The sequence below is a fragment of the Tenrec ecaudatus genome, chromosome 14 (assembly GCF_050624435.1).
Source record: "Tenrec ecaudatus isolate mTenEca1 chromosome 14, mTenEca1.hap1, whole genome shotgun sequence".
Taxonomy (NCBI): domain Eukaryota; kingdom Metazoa; phylum Chordata; class Mammalia; order Afrosoricida; family Tenrecidae; genus Tenrec; species Tenrec ecaudatus.
The window spans coordinates 125,371,418-125,392,728 of NC_134543.1; the positions used below are offsets into that span (position 1 = coordinate 125,371,418).

At 41.4% G+C, this 21,311-nt stretch overlaps 1 protein-coding gene across 6 annotated transcripts in view; it reads right to left on the reverse strand.

The window, feature by feature from the left end:
• Positions 1-21,311, reverse strand: part of HERC1 (HECT and RLD domain containing E3 ubiquitin protein ligase family member 1) — a 196,610-nt gene that overhangs the window by 24,904 nt on the left and 150,395 nt on the right. For all 6 annotated transcript variants that reach the window (XM_075531186.1, XM_075531189.1, XM_075531188.1 and 3 more), the window contains exons 54-65: positions 19,340-19,540; positions 18,650-18,780; positions 17,575-17,774; positions 17,035-17,140; positions 10,858-11,004; positions 10,362-10,463; positions 8,847-9,020; positions 4,674-4,967; positions 3,536-3,601; positions 3,299-3,424; positions 2,312-2,450; positions 819-1,000 (exon numbers count right to left, since the gene is read on the reverse strand). In XM_075531186.1, the coding sequence (XP_075387301.1) occupies positions 819-1,000; positions 2,312-2,450; positions 3,299-3,424; positions 3,536-3,601; positions 4,674-4,967; positions 8,847-9,020; positions 10,362-10,463; positions 10,858-11,004; positions 17,035-17,140; positions 17,575-17,774; positions 18,650-18,780; positions 19,340-19,540 (1,868 nt within the window). The remainder of the gene's footprint in view (positions 1-818; positions 1,001-2,311; positions 2,451-3,298; positions 3,425-3,535; positions 3,602-4,673; positions 4,968-8,846; positions 9,021-10,361; positions 10,464-10,857; positions 11,005-17,034; positions 17,141-17,574; positions 17,775-18,649; positions 18,781-19,339; positions 19,541-21,311) is intronic.

Sequence of the window (21,311 nt, forward strand, 5' to 3'; positions counted from 1 at the left end):
TGTACTTTTTTAAACAAAAAGTTAAAAAGAACGCCTTGTTGCTAATAAACTTAAACTCATTAATCACAACTCAACATATTGTGCCTGCCCAAGCGGCCCTCTCTTAGGAAGTCTAGTCCAAGCAGCACTGTCTTGGAAGAACTGTTGCTACTGCCCAGCTGTGCACAGAGGTGAGCCAACTAAATGAAGCATGGGCTAGGGACTAAATAATAGATAAATACTGAAGCCCTATTTAATTTTACAGTCTGATTTTACATCACTATTAGTTTCTAGGAAATTCCCATGACTGCACAGTTTGTAAATAATGATGATAGACTGAAAACAAAGCCTTCTATTGATCCATGTAGCAAGAACTGGGTGTCTGCAGCTAAACCCCATAGTTTCTTCTAGCACCCCAGCCTGGGCCAACCAGCTGGCTCAGGAATAAAGAGTCAATTCTAACACTAGAGTCTATTCAAACTTCTGACAAGTTTAAGAATGAACATGAACAAAAAAGTCATTGTCCAAAAATAAGTAAAGATGTTCTCTCACACAATGGCTGTGAAAGACTTTGTTATTCTCCCTTTCTAAATTTAAGAACCCATTAACAGTTAAGAAGCCCTGGTGGTGCAACAGGCTAAGTGCTGCCTGCCAACTGAAAGGAAGACAGTCAAGTTCACCAGCCATTCCCTGGGAGGAAGGCAATGTAGCCTCTTTCCATAAAATCTACAGGGCAGAGCGACTCTATCCTCTAGGGATCTTATGAAGTGGGTTTTGGTATTTAACAACTAAGGTACTTATTTATACTACAAGGCAAACGTCTCCATGTCCTGCCTGACCTGGACCACTTCTTCTCCTTGTAAGGCCTCGATCTGCCTGGGTCGTCGTTGCCTGTCACTGTTCCCATGGCCAAGTTTTCCATAGTCACCATCTCCCCAGCTAAAGACCTCCCCGCTTTCAGTCAGGGCCATTGAGTGTCCATCAGAACCACAGGAAGTCACCAGCTGGGTCACTACAAAGCCTGAAACAGAGCAGAAACCCAACAGAGGTTACAGACTGTTACACCCCTCTCAGAGCTGCTAGAGTACAGTGCCTAACACAAAAGAGAAGGTCTTTACACTGAAGTGAACGTGTAGCTATCACCTAGCAGATGAGGAGTGCGACAGCGGTAGTTCAAACCCTCAAAGAATATGCTCCCAGGTGCGCCGATGAAAAGCTCCCCATGGGCCACCTCGTTTTTATGTTTACAAAGGAGCCACCAGGTAGATACTGCTATCATCCTCGCTTTTACAATCATGGAAACCGAGGCACAGAAAGATCAGGCAACTGTGTGAGGTCCTAGCTGTAGGGGAAGTGGACAGGAACCCCGCCTCGGCCGTGCGCTTCACAGCTTGGCCTCCAGGAGCTGTTCCTGTGGTCATTGTTACTTGTGGCCTCACCTAAGAAGCCCTCTTTGCTCTTCTAGGGCCAAGTGGAGCCGCGCTTAAGGAACAAGTGGGGCTCCTGCAGTGGTTCCCCTAGCGGGGTTCTTTCTCTGGCTCCCAGAGAACTCTTCACTGAGAGGCCCTCCAAAGTCGCCAGTACGTCTGTATAGCTCTGTATAAAGTTATCTTTCATGAAACATGTATATGATGCTACTGCCATTAGTAGTTGCTTAATTACAGTTTCCCAGTTTTGAAGAATGTGTTTATAATCTTAATGAATGTGATAGTTAGGTTTCTGGGTGTCAACATGGCTCCTGTAGAAACATGTGGGGGGACTTTAGCCTGACTGCAGAGCATCTGAGGTGAATGGCTCTCTGGAGGCAGGCCTTCCTCTCCTTCTGCTTCCACCTTCCTATGACGAGCCACACAGAGCCACGCTGAGACCTGCGAGGGCCTGGAGATGCTTCCCCGGCCACTGGACCCACAAGACTTCCCGCACTTTGCATCACTGCCGGTGCTGCATGAGTCTGAGCGGGATTCATGGACTAGCACTGGACCTATGCACTTGATATGGACTGGGCTGGGACGTACTCTTTGATGTAAAGCTCTTCCTTACAAACAAGTGTCTCTGGATTTGTTTCTCTAGCCAACCCGGACTAACACAGGCAATCTCAGAAATAGTGGTTTATATGATATTGTAGCATTGCCATGATAAATATCCTATAAAGGAACATAGTTAAAAACACCAAAATTAAGAGTATATACATGCCTAAACTACATCCTAGTTTAGATTGTTGACAAGATTCAAATATAAGTAAATATGCTGCATGATTTTATCTAGCCAGGGTGTGAGAGAAGCCCCAGCAGTTAGAGCATAATCCCGACGAGCTTCTACTTGAAGACTTTACCTTGTAAGGCTGAAATAACTGTCAGCACATGAAGGTCATCTGAGTTTCCTTGTCCTAGTCTGCCGTAACTTCCTTCCCCACAAGCCAAAACTGTACCATTGGCCTGGGTGACAAAGGTGCAATTCTGACCACATATGACCTAGTGTGGAGACACACAATCAAATAAGACAGGTTTTATCAGATATTTTTATAGCCAAAAATTTGAAACGATGCTAGCAATGCTTGAGATCACCTTTATTAGTTACTCTATCTTCTCTCTAAAGGAGGACTAAAACACCCCTGGGTTTCTATAAACCGTAATGATTACAAAACTGCTCACTTAGGCAAGAGCTACGTAAGGCTCACCTGATCACTTAAGATAATTTAGAACCACACTAAATGCAAGGATTTCAGCCAATTGTGTGGAGTTTAAAAAATAACATTACTGACAAAACAGATAAAAGCAGAGGAAAGGTGATGGGGACATATTACAGACAGGGCTGGGAGTCACTAAGGAAGGAGAAGCTGGAGGGGACATCCTCAAAAAAGATTTGTGTGTTCTTGTGCTTACTGAGGGTGTGAAAGATGAGAGAAAGAAGCAACTTCAAGAGAGGTTTGGAAATAAGAGTACATCATGAATTCAAATGTGCGTGTTTGCGAAGGGAGTCTCGTGCCAATGGTATATGGCAACAGATCCTGGGAAATTTATGGCTTCAAAAAAAGAATCATTAACTGACCATCTTAAACTTCTAGAAGTAATGTGCTGGGCAAGCCTGATGCCTCATATGAATCCATATACCTCGAAGTCAGGTAGATTTAGAAGCTTGTGCGTGCCTTTCTTAAGCCCTATGAAACTTATTTGGACGCTAGCCATCATGACCTTGCTTTAGTGAGTCCTCATCACAGACTATAAAATGGCTACATTTTGTCCCACAGCAAGTCACTGATAGTCAGGGAATTGAAATTTCCAGTTCTCAAAAGTTTTCCGCCCTTTCTTTACCCAGTTACCTGCTGAGCCTGTGAGAAGGAGGGAGCTGCTGCGGGTACCAGTACATTCCTTCCAGCTTCTGCCAGCTGCCCATGTCTGCCAGCACCCCACAGGTAGACATCACATTTACCTCCTAGGTGCCAGTCCTAGAAAACCACAATCATCTCTCTGTTAGCTTCCAGTCCTCCTTCAAAGAAGCACGTCCTGAGCATCAGCAGGAGTCAAAGCACCACAGAACGCCCTTCACCTTTACTGACCTCAGGTCTTGAAGTGGCCCAAGACATAATCTGTTCATCCATGCCATTGATCCATTTGCTGTTATCCTGCGAGGGCACACACAACAGGGTCAATCCTGCAGCCAAGATCTTCTCTGTTCTCAACTGACAACTACGTCTTCTTCCCCCCAAAAAGAGCCTGGTAAGATTCCCAGATAGTAAGAGCAGTTTTACAATCGAGATAAACTTGGTTTTCTGCACTGTTAACATTTCTCGTTACTATAAAGACTTTCACTGTTATGATCAATATAGAACTGGAGATTCACATGAAGTCATTTATACTGTACATCCTCAGGTGCAGAGCCACATTCAGGGGAAGGCCTGGCCCCCAAGAGCTCGCTGGAAGTCTGTGAGGAAGCCACTTCCCAGCTCTCCGGACTTTACTTTCCTCATCTACAAATTGACAGAGTTGGACCAAGTGGGTTCAGAAGGGTTCATCCTGATTAAAATATTTTATATTTAGATAATTTCATTCCTTCAAGTCCTATCTGTCTTTTGTTTTATATTGTGTTTATAATTACATGTTCAAAAGTATATATATGAAGGGGCTTCATGAAGTTTGTGGAAAAATGGAATTTTCCACAACCTCTTTGCAGCCCCCTAAACTGTATGGGTAAAGGGACTGTGAGACGGAGAGTTGGTAAGCATTTCATCGACATCAGTTTCTACAGCCAGGCACACTCAACACTCTTGGGAAGAATGGTGACTGACATGCTCTTCCATACATAGTCTTGTTTGGTACTGATCAAAGATATGATTGACATGTCAAATAATTTAGAATCTCTGTGGTGTAAGCCTCACAGGGTTACCAGGAAAAGATGCTAAAATAGACAATAATTATGCACTAACAAGGCACCTGTGAAGTACAGAAGGGGGAAAATATGAGGCCTTGTTACTGAGAACCACAACATTTTACAAAAGCTCCCTGGGTCACAGCTAGTCAACCCCTGGCAACATAGAGGCCAATTATCAAACTGAAAATGATGATCTGAAAGCAAAAATATTTTCTAATTGTTTAAATGTTGTGCTGCTAACAAATTAAGTTAGCAAATACTTAGGGGAGGGGGCTACTAAATATGCCCACACCAGTGTGCAGACTAGCTGTTCTTATTACATTTACCATTAGGAAAACAAGCTCATCCTCTGGAACAGGCTCTAGATCAGGAACGGTGAAAGATTCTGGAAACTGTGCACCATTGGTCAGGGCCTCGGCAGCTTTTATGGTGGTTGAAAAACATTCTAACCAGGCCCACTCATTTGGATTCCAGGAAGCGGGATCAGGGAGGCAGTGCTGATGGTGTGGTGGCACTGGAGGGTTACACAAGGGCTGATCCAGATGAAGTCCCACAGCAAGGGAAGCCAGGCATTGCATGTAGGGGCTGTGAACAAGCTGGTCACCACAAACCACATGAGGCTGAGGGAAAATGCAAGGAAGTAATGATAAAGATGTGCCAAACACTCCACATTTGCATACTGCATTCTGAAAGTCTATGACACTATAGAGTTGTTATCTTTTTTAAAAAGGCTTACTTTTCAACTACTTTCAATTTACCCAGTCTTCTCTCATGTTCACATCCTATATAACCATGGTACACTTCACAAAAGGAAGAAATTAACACTGGGACAAGAATATTAACTAAACTATAGACTTGTTTTGGAATCCCCCAGTTTTCCCTTTAGTACCACATCCAGGATATCACAATGCATTTAGTACATTTTCATTATAATTTTTCCCGTTAAAAAACAAAGAGAAGGAAAAGAAAGCAGACAAAAGGCAACTTAATCATATTCTGTAATTTTCTCCTTAACGAAAGAGAACTCTAGTTACCAAGGTACTTCTTCCTTGGCACTCCCTAGTGTTTGGAAAGCAAATCACAGATTCAGTGATTCAGAAAAGAAAACCTGACCAAACGAGTCTGTGAAATTAACTGTGATTATTATAAGGAGTTTCAAAAAGTTCATGGAAAAGAATAAATTTTAAAACGATTAAAAAAATAATAGATTTTTTCCACAAAATTTTTAACCCTCCTCATATTAACAGTTTGACAAAAAGCCAAAGGCAAAAACCAGAAAAAATTCTGTGTAGACTGAACAACAGAGTTGTATGTGAATGGATCAATAGGATTGTGCCAGACACAGAAGAAAACAAAAAGAATAAGGGTTTCTGGAGACATGGTGAGACAGGGATGGGGCACAGGGCACTTTATATCAAGGCGTTCAAGAAGAAAAAATGTTTTGAAACTGATTGTGGGGGCAACTGTGTAATACTGCTTGATATGCATGAATGGTGAAATGTTATGCTACTGAAGAACTCCCAATACAATGTTTGTTTTTAAAAAGAACAACCATAAGAAACCAATAAGGAAAAAAAAAGAAGAATTCTGCATAGGAATAGCACACTTTGACTACTGAGGCTGGAAGACTGATTGGCCACTGAGGTACTCAACTTAGGTCCAAATTCCATAATTCCTCATTCCAAATGGGCTACTAACTTGAAGTCTGGCAGTTCAAACCCACGTATGGTGCTAGGAAAAAAAAAACTTGGCATATACTTCCATAAGGATTACTGGGGGGAAAAAATTAGCAAAGGATAATGAGGGAGGGAGGGTGGGGGAGGGTAAAAACTGAGCTCATACCAACAACTTAAGTAGAAAGAAAATGGTTTTTTTTAAATCATTTTATTGGGGGCTCATACAACTCCTATCACGATCCATACATACATCAACTGTGTAAAGCTGTGTAAAGCACATTTGCACATTCGTTGCCCTCATCAGTCTCAAAATATTTGCTCTCTACTTAAGCCCTTGGCATCAGCTCCTCATTTTCCCCTCCCTCATGAATCCTTGATAATTCATAAATTATTATTTTGCCATGTCTTACACTGTCCGATGTCTCCCTTCACCCACTTTTTTGTTGTTCAGCCCCTAGGTAAGAGGTTATATATAGATCCTTGAAATGGGTTCAGCTTTTCCACCCCACACTCCCGGTATCACCACTCTCACCACTCGTCCTGAAGGGTTCATTTGGATTCCCCGTGTTTCCAGTTCCTATCTGTATCAGCGTACATCCTGTGGTCTAGCCAGATTTGTAAGGCAGAATTGGGATCATGATCGTGGGTGGGGAGGAAGCATTTAGGAACTAGAGGAAAGCTGTAGGCTTCATTGGTGCTACACTACACCCTGACTGGCTCATCTCCTCGTGACCCTTCCGTAAGGGGATGTCCAGTGGCCTACAGATGGGCTTTGGGTCAACACTACGCATTCCCCCTCATTCACAATGATATGATCTTTTGTTCTGATGATGCCTGATACCTGATCCTTTCGACACCTTGTGATCACACAGGCTGGTGTGCTTCTTCCATGTGGGCGTTGTTGCTTCTGAGCTAGATGGCTGCTTGTTTACCTTCAAGCCTTTAAGACCCCAGATGCTATATCTTTTGATAGCCGGCACCATCAATTTTCTTCACATTTGCTTATGTACCCATCTGTCTTCAGCAACAGTATCGGGGACGTGAGCACACAATGATATGATTTTTTGTGCTTTGATGCCTGATAATTGATCCCTTCGGCACCTCGTGATCACACAGGCTGGTGTGCTTCTTCCATGTGGGAGAAAATGTTTTTCAAAGGATAATGGAAACATATGTACAAATGTGCTTGACACAATGGATATAGGTGTGGAGTGTGATAAGAGCTGTAAAAGTCCTCAGTAAAATTATTTTTAAAAGACTGCAGTCAAGAAAATCCTATGGAGCAGTTTGACTTTCAGAACTGACTTGAGAACAGGCCATGAAGACAACGAGAGTTCACCCTTGATTGTCCCACAAGGATTTATGGAGAAGACGTTCACTATTCTACTCAAATCCAAGGGAAATCACTGTTGATGTCAGATGGATCTTGGTTAAAAGCAGAGAATACCAGAAAGATGTTTACTTGTTTTATTGACCATGCAAAGATATTTGACTGCAGGCATCATAACAAACTATGGAGAATCTCGAAAGGAACGGGAAATCCAGAATGTGCTCACGCAGAACCAGAACATGGACCAAGAGGTAGTGTGCAAATAGAACAAGGGGATACTGTATGGTCTACAATCAGGAAAGGTGTGTGTCACGGTTGTATCCTTTCACCATACGTATTCAACCTGTACACTGTAGAAAGCCTCAGAGAAGCTGGGTTGTATGAAGAAGAGTACAGCATCAGGACTGGAGGAAGGCTTACTAACAACCTGAGATTTAGGAGGACTTGAAGCACTTGTTGATGAAGATCAAGGATCGAAGCTTTCAGTATAGATTATAACTCATGCAAGAAAACCAACGTCCTCACACTGGAAGCACAACAGGTAAGACCGTTTCAAAGAGAAATGGAGCAAAGACTGAATTGTCAAAGATTCCCTCTCACTTGAAGCCACACTCAATGCCCCGGAAATAGCAATCAGGAGACCAAACAGCGGTATTGCACTGGCAAATCCGCTGCACAAGATCCCTCTAACGTGCTAAAAAGCAAGGGTGTTACTTTGAAGATTCCAACCACGGTATTTTCAATTGCCTCGTAGGCATGTGCTAGTTGGACATATGAGAAGGAAGACTACAGAATCGTCAATGCATTTGAATTGCGGTGCTGGAGAAGAATAAAGGAAGTATCATGGACTACTAACGGAGCAACCAAGTTTGTCTTGGAAGAAGTATAGCCAGACTATTCCTTAGCAGCAAGGATGGTGAGACTTGGTCTTATGTACTTTGGACATGTTGTCAGGAGAGACCAATCCCTGAAGAAGGACGCCATGCTTGGTTAGGCAGAGGAGCCGTGAAAAAGAGGAAGGTCTTTGTCACGGTGGATAGACACAGCGGCTGCACAATGCGCTCAAACATACGAACAATTGTGAGCATGGAGTGAGACTGGGCAGTGGCAAAGTTCTTGTTCTGTTGTAGACAGGGTCACTACAAGTTGGAACTGACTTGAAGGTGGCTAGCAACAAGCCATATCCACACTCTCCACACAAAGCTACACAAAAAAGACATGTAGGTCAGAAAAAGGAAGGCCTTTTTCTTGGAGGCCAAGCATTCTAAGTTGTTTAAGAGTTGGGCTTTCTTATTTTGCTCCCATGAAAACAGGCTTAGAATTACTGAACTGTTTGACACATAACTTATCTTTGTTTGATTTTGCCCAAAGAGCCCTGTTATTTTTCTTCAAACCTTATGCTCTCAAGGAATAACATCAATCACCAATACTATAATTCAAATCCTCAAACAGCAGGCACCTAAGGATCTCCAGGTGTGAATACAATGAGTTACCTTTTCATAGGCATACTGCTCCTGAAGCATCATGGGTAGTCGCTCTAGAAATGCTCTCATGCAGGGAGCCATGTTTAATCCCAGAATACCCTGCTGTTTCAGTGCTGTCCTACAGGTTGCCAAGACGTGATTGGCAGCAGCCCACTCTGCTGTACAATTCACCACCAAAACGTCCTGGTTGAAAATAAATCATGCCACATGGTATGATTGCTTAAATTAAGAGATATTTAATTGCAAGAAATATTTTTGCTTTTTGGCATTCTATGCTATATATTTACTTTAATGTTTATGAATTTTAAAACATCCAAAATTTTGTCTAAAATGAGAGAATAAGAGATAACCATAAAATATGTAAACTACCTGGGACTAGCTTATTTACAGCAGCGTTAATTATAGTTATTTCAAGAGGCTTAGAGGACTAGGAAGAAGCCAGGTGAGTTCAAAGCTGTGTTGCCAACTGTCTGTCTGGTTGTTGGTTCAAACCCACCAGTCTTTCAATAGCACGAGGCATTCTGCTCTTACAAAGACGTAGTCTTAGAAAGCCCCTGAGCAGAGTTCAACTCCAAATGACAGGGTCGCTCTAAGTTGGAATTCACTCAAAGGGAGTGGGTTTGTTGTTTATTTGATGGGAGAAGGAATCTAGTACATTTCAAAACACTGAGGAGATCGCCGAGATTCTAGAGAGGGGTTGGTAAACTGAGGTCTTCAAGCCACGTAGCTATATGTGGCTCTCAGTACATACATGGGACTCTGAAGTAAAAACGAAAAATTTTAAAGAACATTATTCATACAGTGGTGATTTCATTTGTTTGTAAAACTATAATTATGGCTCTTGAATAATTGTCAGGGACAGGACTGGCTCTTGCGTTTCAGAAATTTGCCAATCCTGGTACTAGAGGTAGTAGTTTCCTGTCTCCGGGTGGCACAGCTTTAAGTGAAGCAGCATTCCCACCGCGGGCTCTGTGGTTTATCATACACCAGCCATGATAAGTAGCTAAGAGATGATGCACCAATTACTGCCAGTAGAACTATTCATACCAGTTTACAGCTCTCCTTGTAAAACCACTGACCCACATCAACGTAAACCCAAGGAGCACATCAACTCTTAACTTTAAGGTTACAGGAAGCAATGCTGCAGGGAATGATGCCAGGACAAGAATCCCTTCAAAGCAGCGAATAAGAGGGGTTTTTTGTTGTTTTTAACTGAATATTAAATCTGAAACTCAAATTAATCTTTTATACTTGATTCAGGTTTCTTTGGAAATTTTTAGGAAAAAAAAACTATTTTAAGGTAGTTTTATGCTATCTCAAAACTCATGGCAAGTCAAAGTCCACTTACAGCTTCCAATGGAGATGAAATCACTCAAAAGTTACTTTCACAAAGTTTTAAGCATAGTAGAAACAGTAGTAACTCCTCTAGATATCAATATTCTCCCCTGGACAATGAGGTACTTAGACAATACTTAATTGCATTCTTAATAAGCTTTACCCTGTGACTGGATACAACTACATTACCTTTGATCTATTCGAGCAAGCAGCTACCCCGACGTCTGGAATCCACACTGTGGTCTGAATGGCCCCGGAGCCTATCACAACAGTTTGCAGGACAGAGCCATCCTAAAATGAGATATGTGTAGCAGTACCCATTACTTAACTTTACATATCATTTACATCTTAAATTTGTACTTCAAAAAAATGTTTTTAACTTAAAAAAATTACATTCTAAAATCCACCCTTCATCTAAATTGAGCAAGATCCAATTGTGTGGCCACTATTCAATTTCCTAGAGTCAAGATAACATTAAAAATATTTATTACCAATAAGGAAAATTTTAAAGGACAGAGGCTTTTAAAGGAGCTACTTTAGTATTCAAGGCTTTATTAACAGTATTACATAAAATATATCCTGGGTTTTAGTTAGGTTAATTTTCAGCATATATTTAAGATAATATAGAAAAATTTCTTAATAAAAATCAAATCCATAAAAAAATAAATAAAAACCATGTTCTCACCCTTAAAGACCATATGTTCATGAGCCCGCCGAGTCCACCAGACACCAGGGCTAACCCATCAGAACTAAAGGCAACGGTTCGGACGGGGGTGATGTGTCCTCGCAGCTGGTAAACACAATTGGCTCCTGTTGATTTTCTAAATCCATCCTGTAATTAATTTTCACTTTTAGAGCTTTTATGGCAATTAAAGCAAAATGTATCATATCGACTCAAGATTTACAATTCATTCTTGGAAATTTTGTATGCCACTGATGATTCTCTGGGGAGAGAATAGCTCCCTTCATAATGGTTAGCTTGACTAGACTGACAAAAATAAGTCAGTTTGGTCTTTCTCTTCTATCTCTTTAGGATACACCTCTAAGCTAGTTTTATACTCTTTTTTTTTAAAACAATTTATTGGGGCTCATACAATTCTTATCACAGTTCATACATATACATACATCAATTGTATAAAGCACATCTGTACAGTCTTTGCCCTAATCATTTTTTTCTTTTCTTTTTTTACATTTTATTAGGGACTCGTACAACTCTTATCACAATCCATACATATACATACATCAATTGTATAAAGCACATCCATACATTCCCTGCCCCAGTCATTCTCAAGGCATTTGCTCTCCACTTAAGCCCCTTGCATCAGGTCCTCTTTTTTTTTTCCCCCTCCCTCCCCGTTCCCTACTCCCTCATGTGCCCTTGGTAATTTATACATCGTTATTTTGTCATATCTTGCCCTATCCGGAGTCTCCCTTCCCCCCTTCTCTGCTGTCCCTCTCCCAGGGAAGAGGTCACATGTGGATCCTTGTAGTTTTCTACTCTTAAGCCTGACAGAAATGACAAAGTCTCTAATTTCTGACTGTCACTTTTAACCAATGTTTTAATGTTGAACGTTGTGTTATCTTGTTGTTAAGGGCGACTGAGTCAGTCCTGGCCCTAGGTACAACACAGTCTTGTGCCCTCCTCCCCGTCACTGTCGTTTGAGCCCATTGTTGCAACCACTGGTGGTGGTGATTGTGATTTTCCTCTGGCCTTCTCCCTTACCAAGCAGGATGTTCTTTCTCAAGGACCTGTCCCTCCCGATGACAGGTTGGAAGCACACGGGACCAAGTCTCAGCATCCTCACTTCTAAGGTGCATTCACGTGGTACTTCTTCCAGACAGGTTGGCTCGCTCTTCTGGCGGTCCTTGGTGTATAGTCCATGTTCTTCATCAACCCCATAGTGAAAATGCCTTGCCTTCCCTCCAGTCTTCTCCTTTCACTGCTTTCCGGTGAATATGAGGCAACTGAAAATGTCATGGCTTTGGGCCCGGTGTTCTGTAAATTCTTAGAATCCTGGTGGTTCTGTCAGCTAAGTGTTGGTTTGCTTACCACTAGGTCAGTGGACCAAAGCTACCAGCCACTCCAAGGGAGAAAGTTGAGGTTATCTGCTCCTGTGGACTGACAGCCTTGAAAACTCTATCTAGAGCTGCTCTAAGTCAGAATCGTTTTGTTGGGAGCAGGGGGAGGAGGGGGGCACACATGGGGTGGCAAGATCAGGCACACTGTAGTGAAAGTGGCATCTTTCTTTCCAAATGAACACTTTAAAGTGTTTTGTAGCACATTTGTCCAATGCAATACTGTCATTTAGGTTCCTGCCTAATAATCTTATGGGTATTGATTGATAATCCAATGAAGTCCTTGGCAACTTCAACGTTTCCCCTCCATTTATCCTGACGTTGAACACTGTGAGGACTCTGTTCCATGCTGAGCATAACCAATGTGTTTAATGTGCTCTTCCCTTTCAGCAAGCAAGGCAGCGTCATCTGCACGGTCACAGTAGGTTGTTAATCAATCTTCCTCCAATCTTGATGCCTCGCGCTTCTTCATGTGCTCTAGGTTCTCAAATTGTTTGCTCAGCATATAGGCCAAATCTGGTGAAAGGGGCACCCAGGGCTTCTTGGTTTGAAACTATGCAGTATCCCTTGGTTGTGTTCAAACAACAGCCTGTTGGACTAATTTTCATATGAGCACAATGAAGTGTTCTACAACTATTCTTTATGATGTTATCCAAACTTTGCCATCGTGCACACAGCTGAACTCCCTTGCATACTCAATAAAACAAAGGAAACCCTCTTTCTGGTATTCTCTACTTTCAGCTAAGATCCATCTGACCTCAGCAGTGATTTCCCAGGTTTCATACTTTTTTCTGAATCATTTCTGAACTTCTGATAGTTCCCTGTGGATTAACTGCTGCAATTATTTTCGAATTGTCTTCAGCAAAAGTTTACATTTATGAAGTATTCGTGACATTCTGTGATATTTTCTGTATCCTGTTGGATAACCTTTATTTCAGATGGGCAAAAATAGGTATCTCTCCCAGTCAGTTGGCCAGGTAGCTGTTTCCCAAATTTCTTAGCATGGATAAGTGAGGTTTTCTGCACGATTTCCATTGTTTAAGCATCTCAGTTGGTGTTCTGCCAGTTCCTACGATCTTGCTTTTGATCAATGTCATCGGCGTAGCTTGAACTTCTTCCTTAAATACTATTGGTTCTTGATGACATGCTACCGCCTGAAATGTTGGATGTTGACCAAATCTTTTTGGTGTGGTAACTATATTCTATGAATCTTTTCTTGAGGTGCCGGCACCACTCAGTGATATGATCTCCAATGTCATTTCTAGTCGCAATTCTGGTTTCCTACTCGCCCATTCAAATCACCAGTCATTATCAATCAAGGTATCTTGATTATAGGTTTGACCAAATTTCAAATTCTTTGGCACTAATGGTTGTTGCATAAATGTGAGCAAGAGTCCTAATAATTAATTTTCCTTATTGGCATATGAATATTACCCTATCACTTGCAGCGCTGAACTTTAGAATAGATCTTGCCATGTTCGTTTCAGCAATGTAGATTATATCATTCCTCTTCCACTAGTCTTTCTCAGCTGTGTTATTGCTTTTAGGTGCTATGGGTAGGTGCTCCAACCCATAGCAACCCCATGCACAACAGAATCAAACACTGCGCACTGGGAGGTCCTGCACATCCTCACAATTATTCCTATGCCTAAGCCCATTGAGGCAGTCACTGTGTCACAAACCATCTATCACACTGAGGGCCTTCCTCTTTTTCACCATCTCTCCACTTTACCAAACAGGATGTTCTTCTCCAAGGACCGATCTCTCCTGACAATATGTCCAAAGTATGTCAGACAAAGTCTTGCTGTCCTTGCCTTGAAGGAGCACCCTGGCCTTACTTCGTCCAATACAGGTAAGTCTGTCCTTTCAGAAGTAGTTTCAATATTCTTCTCCAGGCAACACAATTCAAATTCATCGATTCTTCTGTCTTCCTTATAGAATGTCCAACTTTCACATGCATACGAGGTGACTGAAAATACCATGGCTTGGGTCGGGTGCACTTCAGTCCTCAAAGTAACACCCTTGCTTTCCAATATTCTAAAAAGGTCTTATGCAACAGATTTGCCTAATGCAATATGTCTTTTGACATATTGCAAAATGCTGCTCCCATGAACACTGATCCAAGCAAGACAAAATCTCTGACAACAATTTTTCTCCATTTAACAATGCAATTACCTATTGATCTAGTTGTGATGATTTTGGTCTTTCTTATGTTAAGTTGTAATCCATACGGAAGACTATAATACTTGATCTTCATCAGCAAGTGCTTCCAGCCTCCTCACTGCATAATGCCAGTTGTTGATAAGCCTTCTTCCAATCCTGATGCCATACTTGTCTGATGATTTGCTTAGACTGAACAAGTATGGCAAGAGAATACAACCCGGATGCACACTTTTCCTGATTTTAATTCATGCAGCATTCCCTTGTTCTGCTTGTACAACTGCCTCTGGATCCCTGGACAGGTTCCAAACCATCATTATGAAGTGTTCTGGAATTCTGATTCTTCTCAAGGTCACCCACAGTTTATTCTGGTCCCACACAGTCGAATGCTTCTGCATAGTCAGTGAAACACAAGTAAACATCTTTCTGGTATTCTCTGCTTTGGGCCACGATCCATCTGACATCAGCAATGATACCCTTGTTCCACACACCCTCTTGTGAATCTGGCCTGAACTTCTGGAAATTTTCTGTCAATGTACTGCTGCAACTGTTATTGGATAATCTTAAGTAAAATTTTACTTGTGTGTGATCAATGATATAGTCCTCTAGTTTGAGCATGCTGTGGGGTCTCCTTTCTTTGGAATGGGCACAAATAGGGATCTCTTTTGGTCAGTTGGCCAAGTAACCACCTTCCAAATCTGCTGGCATAAATGAGTGAGTGCCCCCAGCGGTTCTCCAGCTCTCAGAAACATTTCAGTGGCACTCCATCAATTCCTGGAGCCCTGTTTGGGGCCAATGCATTCAGTGACGTTTGACCTTCTTCCCTCAGCACCACTGATTGTTGCTCATATGCTACCTCCTTATTTGGTGGACTGTCAACTAGTTCTTTTTGGTACAGTGACTCTGTGTACTCTTTCCATCGCTTCTTGATGCTTCCTACATCATTCAATATTTTGCCTATAACATCTTTCAAAATTTCAATTCTTTCCCCAGCACAGTAGACTCATTTTAAATGCCTAATGCCAGTCTACTAATGCTTACCCTATTGATCTTTATGTGCTCCATTTCAGTATTGATGGATTCCAATTTTCCTAGATTCATACTTGGTTCCAATTATTGATGGATATCTGCAACCGTTTCTTCACATTTGGAGTCATGTCACATCAGCGCATGGAGGTCCGGAGAGACTTACTCCATCCTATCCTTAAGGTTGACTACTGTGAAGAGGCAGCTGTTTTTCCTATTGAATTTTGAATGCCTTCCATCTGGAGGCAGCTCATCTCTGGCACTCTATCAGACAATGTCCTGCTGCTATTCATCCAGTTTTCACTGGCCAATTTTATTTCAGAAGTAGACCAGTGGGTCCTTCTTATCAGCCTAACCTAGTCTAGAAACTGTTGAAACCTGCCTATGAAGAATGACCCTGATAGTAAATTTGAAATACCAATGGCAATCTCCAGAAGCACAGCCACGTTGCAAGCCACCAGAGTACAACAAAGTGACGCAAAGAGTGGGAAATCTTTGCTCTTAGTTCCTAATATTTGTGAATTGCATATGCTGACTCTACACAATGAGTTTTTCATTTTGTTGGCTTAAGATTCTGCCTGTCGTATAGTGTCTAATCTACACATTTGCTCTGCATGTTTATAGCAGAAGAGGTACGGCCTGTTCAGAGGGCTACTTCCCCTCACAAGAAGCAAACCAGATTTAGTTGAATGATCCTACCTCCACTTCTGTGATGCGCTAGTGACTCTCTACCCCCTCCTCCCTCTCTTCCTACTCTGAATCCCTACCTTCCTTCTCCTTATGACAGCGCACAAAAGCTGACACATTCATTCACCCAAAGGAGACTGAAAGGGCATTTCTTCCAAAGGGATCTGTATCACAGACAGCACATGGGCTGCAAACGGATAGCTCAGAGACGTGACTTGAGTGGTCACTCAGGATTTAAATAATTTTAGAAAAAAATACAATAATTTTAAGTCAGTTGCCAATGTTTAATATTGAGAGCTTTTACTTAAACCACTGGATTTCTAGCTCTTCTTAAAAAAAAAATCTGATTTTTCAAGTAACAACATGCTCTCACACACCTGAAAGGTGACTATCAACTCTGGGGCAGCCTTGTCCTTTATATGACACATGTATTCTTCTGTTTTTCTTTCCAACACCTGGCTTCATGTATTTACTTTCCTGGATTGCCTTTTAAGTATCTGGATCGGCAACCTCTGCCTAAGACACACCACGCACCACGGGTAGAATTTCTGGTATCTTTACTATAGACACTTTGGGCAAGGCAGGACTGCTCTCCTGCTCCCACCGTTACTAGCGCACTGTCCCAAAGACTGAATTTAGATCTAGCTGGTCTCTTATAGTGTTGATTATAACAATTACCACCATCATAATAATAACCAATTAGTATTTATTAAATCTCTCACAGTAACTAGAAATGAGGGTATCCATGACATAAAAAGGAAAAAAAAATCAGGCTATCAGAGAGCTCACCAAACATGACAAATATTCACAGTGCAGAATGTGTAGTGATGATCTCAGTCATCGAGAGAGGGCTTCCTTTGATGACATATACTACACGTAGTTTCAGCGCTTTCAAAACCACCAGAACAGTTACCTGACAACTGGATTCCTGGTCCCACCATCCTTCTGAACTAGCCACACTGGTTTGTGAGATGTCTTGTGGAATTCGCCAAACACACACTAAACCACTCTGGCAGCCACTTAGAAGGAAAAAAGAAAAGGGTGTGGGTGTTTGTGTTTTTTATATATACACACACACATCCTACATCACAAATTATGCAAAGCTAAAACACACCAATGTACCGAACCAAACAAAATTATTTTCAAATGGAAAACATTTAAGTGCTGGTAGTACTACAAAATTACTTTTTAGAATTTATTGTTGTACATATGCTATAGTCTTTGACAAGAAATACAATTGGGACCATTATCCTAACAATATCACATCAAGTTCAATACCAGAAAGCTGCTTCTTTTTCCCTCTGAGGTGGTCTTATGGTATCAAATATTTTAAGAATAATAAACAGCAATAAATGATTTAAGACTATTAAGAAGTCACATTCAAGGTAAATAATCTATTTTATTACAAAAACTAAGTCACCAACATACACATACACACAAATTTACAACATACGTAGCCAACAGTAACTGCAACTTGGATCCTTTCCCTGGGAGGCTGCACCAAGCAATGCCATTTACAGTCGATGGGTGACAGAGGGAATGCAGGCAGCGCCAGCAGCCCGAAACGCATCCCCAGAGTTTGACGTTTTCCTCTTTGGCACAGGTCATAAGAATATGACCCGTTGGGTCCCACTTCATACTAACAAGAGTATCCTTAAAACAGTAAGGGGAAGAATAAAAATGAGACTAATGCTTCTTTCACAGTGCCTTTAAGAAATAAAAACATTAAATTAAGTAATCTATGACCTGTACTACCACCACTCAATAATGTTGAAATCAACATTTTATGCAAATAAGATACTGCCATATCACTCCATCATAAGAACAATTCACCCTATAATATAGCCTGCATTATAAATATTTGCTGTAGTCAAGCTGAATAAATGTCACTGAATGAAGAAATTCCAAAATTCTGATTAAGATATATTTATTAATCTTTTATTAGCATGTGTTCATTTTGTTTACTGTTATTTTTATTGATTGGTACCCGCCGCAAAGTAAACAAACAAACAAACATCTCCTTAAACCCAAGCAAAAGCATCCCTTCTCCACTAGGGGGAACAGCAAATACTTATCAGACTTTAGGACAGTGGTTCTCAACCTGTGGGTCGTGACCCCTTGGGGAAGGTGTGTTGAACAACCCTTTTACAGGGGTCGCCCAATTCATAACAGTAGCAAAATTAGAGTTATGAAGTAGCAACGAAAGTAATGTTATGGTTGGGGGTCACCACCACATGAGGAAAATTGTATTAAAGGGTCACCGCACTAGGAAGGTTGAGAACCACTACTCTAGGACAGCGTAGTGCTCCTCTGTTTTTATTTGTTTCTCATCTTGCGTCGCACCCTTTAACGCCTGGTCTTAAGCATTTATGTTACTTTGCCAGATGGCCTTCTAAGTGTCTCAGACAACCTCTGTTTAAGATATTTAATTAAAAAAAAATAAAACTAGTATTAAGATACACTAGAGTTTAATTAGTCATTAGCAAATAGTAAAGAGAAAAAACAATCATGTGGCACAGTTGCTTTACCTTATGTGCATCAATCAGAACAATGCCTCCTTTCTCAAGGGGTTCCTTTGATCCCAGCAACAATTTCCCATCAAAATATCCCACTGCAAACGGTCTGTCTTCACTGAACCAAGCAATGCAAGTTACGGACACTACAAAGATTTTTTTAAAGAATAAAGAAAAGAGATACATTTGCTACCATAGAACTTAGAAGTCAGGGCTTTTGAAACAAATATATGCTACTGTAATCACTGTAAGTTTACAAATACCTTTAGACAAAATGTAAGCTTATAATTGTGATTTCAATATTCTTTTTTGGGGGTGGTAAAAATATATTTTAATAAAACATTTGTCATTTCAATTTTTTTACATGTGTAATTTAGTGACATTGATTCCCTATGATGTACATACCATGATGTTTCCAAAATTTTCAATCACCTGTAACAGAAACTCAATGATTCTCCCTTTCTTCTCCCCATTCTAAACACAAAAGCAAACTCATTGCCACAAAGTCGCTTTCAACTCAAAGTAACCTATGGATAGAGTAGCACTAACTGGCCCAAATGGTTTCCATGGCTGGAATAATTCCTTACAGAAGCTGATTGCCACATCTTTCTATAATCTAGAAAACAAAGCCTAGTAATAGTCACTCAGCATTTTAAAACTCAAATCTTAAAAAAGGTAAGTATTTGATGGGGTCTTGTCACGTACCATCTTTTCGATAGCAATGCTCCATTTCTCTACGGTGCATGGTAGACACATCAACAACTTCAATGAGTCCTAGAGATCCATCCATTCGTCCCACCAACAATAATTCTGGAGACTCTCCGGACCAGGCTGCAGCAGGACTCTCTTCTGGCCAAGCCAGGGCAGATACCCAATGAGGCTGAATATCTACTAATCCTTTGCCACCTAAAAAGAGAGAAAATGTTAACTAGGAGTTCTTCATTCTTAAAAACAGTAACACTAAAAATAAACATTATATACAGCAGACATGCAAGGCAGTTCCCAATTTCATAAAAACTGCCGTTAAGACCAAGAACTCAACCAAGAGGAATTACTGAAACCCAAATGAAGAGTGAGCATGATAGTGGGACAAGAGGAAAGTCAAAGGAAATAGAGGAAAGAGCTAGGAGGCAAAGGGCATTTATAGAGGTCTAAATAAAGGCATGAACATATGCAAATATATTTATATATGAGAATGAGGAAATAGATCTAGGTCTATGTATTTATAGGTTTAGTATTAAGGTAACAGAAGGACACTGCGCCTCCACACAAGTACTCTCTCAATGCAAGAATACTTTCTTCTATTAAAATGCCATTCTATGATGCTCACCTTCCCAACACAACTGCTGAAGACAAAGCAGGTGAATAAGCAAATGTGGTCAAGAAAGCTGATGGTGCCTGGTGATTGAAAGATATAGTGTCTGGGGTCTTAAAGGCTTGAAGGTAAACAAGTGGCCATCTAGCTGGGAAGCAACAAAGCCCACATGGAAGAAGCACACCAACCTGTGCTATCAAGAGGTGTCGAAGGGATCAGGCATCAGGCATCATCAGAACAAAAAATCATATCATTGTGAATGAGGGGGGAAGTACAGAGTGGAGACACAAAGCCTATTTGTAGGCCACTGGACATCCCCTTACAGATAGGTCTCGGGGAGGAGACGAGCCAGTCAGGGTGTGATGTAGCAACGATGAAACGTACAACTTTTCTCTAGTTCCTAAATGGTTCCTCCTACCCCATTATCATGACCCCAATTCTGCCTTACAAATCTGGCTAGACCAGAGGATGTACACTGGGACAGATAGGAACTGGAAACACAGGGAATCCAGGGCGGATGATCACTTCAGGACCAGTGGTGTGGGTGGCAATACTGGGAGGGTGGACAACAGAGAAGTGGGTGAAAGGAGACATTGGACAGGGAAAGATATGACAAAATAATTTATAAATTATCAAGGGTTCATGAGGGAGGGGGCAGCAGGGAGGGAGGAGAAACATGAGCTGCTGCCAGGGGCTTAGGTAGAGAGCAAATGTTTAAAGAATGATGAGGGTAATGAATGTCCAAATGTGCTTTACACCATTGATGTATGTATGGATTGTGATGAGTTGTATGAGCCCCTAATAAAACTATTTAAAAAAAGATCAAGAACTCAGGACCCTTCATTTATGTGCTACGCGTAACTGTCAATTAGTAGGACTTCTGTAACTGTGGAATACTGAGGAACTGAATGGAAATATAAGCAGCCAAATTCTCTATGCTCATTATCACAGGGTTTGGAAGGCCAACTCAGGTGGGGAAAGGCTCCCAGTTATGAGATAGAGATGACAATCGCCCCCACTATGTGCCCCCCTCCCCAGTAAAGGTGCTACCATAAAGGATGCCTTTTTCTGCTCACTGAGCACCCGGAGGCTATCTGCCTCAAAGAATATGAAGAACACACCAGCCTGAGTGAGCGAGTGGTCCCAAAGGGATCAGTTACCAGGCATCAAAGAACAAAAAATCATATCATTGACTGCACACCTCCATGATAGGATCGCTGAAGACAAATGGGTGCATAAGCAAATGTGGTGAAGAAAGCTGATGGTGCCCGGCTATCAAAAGAGATAGTGTCTGGGGTCTTAAAGGCTTGAAGGTGAACAAGCAGCCATCTAGCTCAGAAGCAAATAAGCCCACATGGAAGA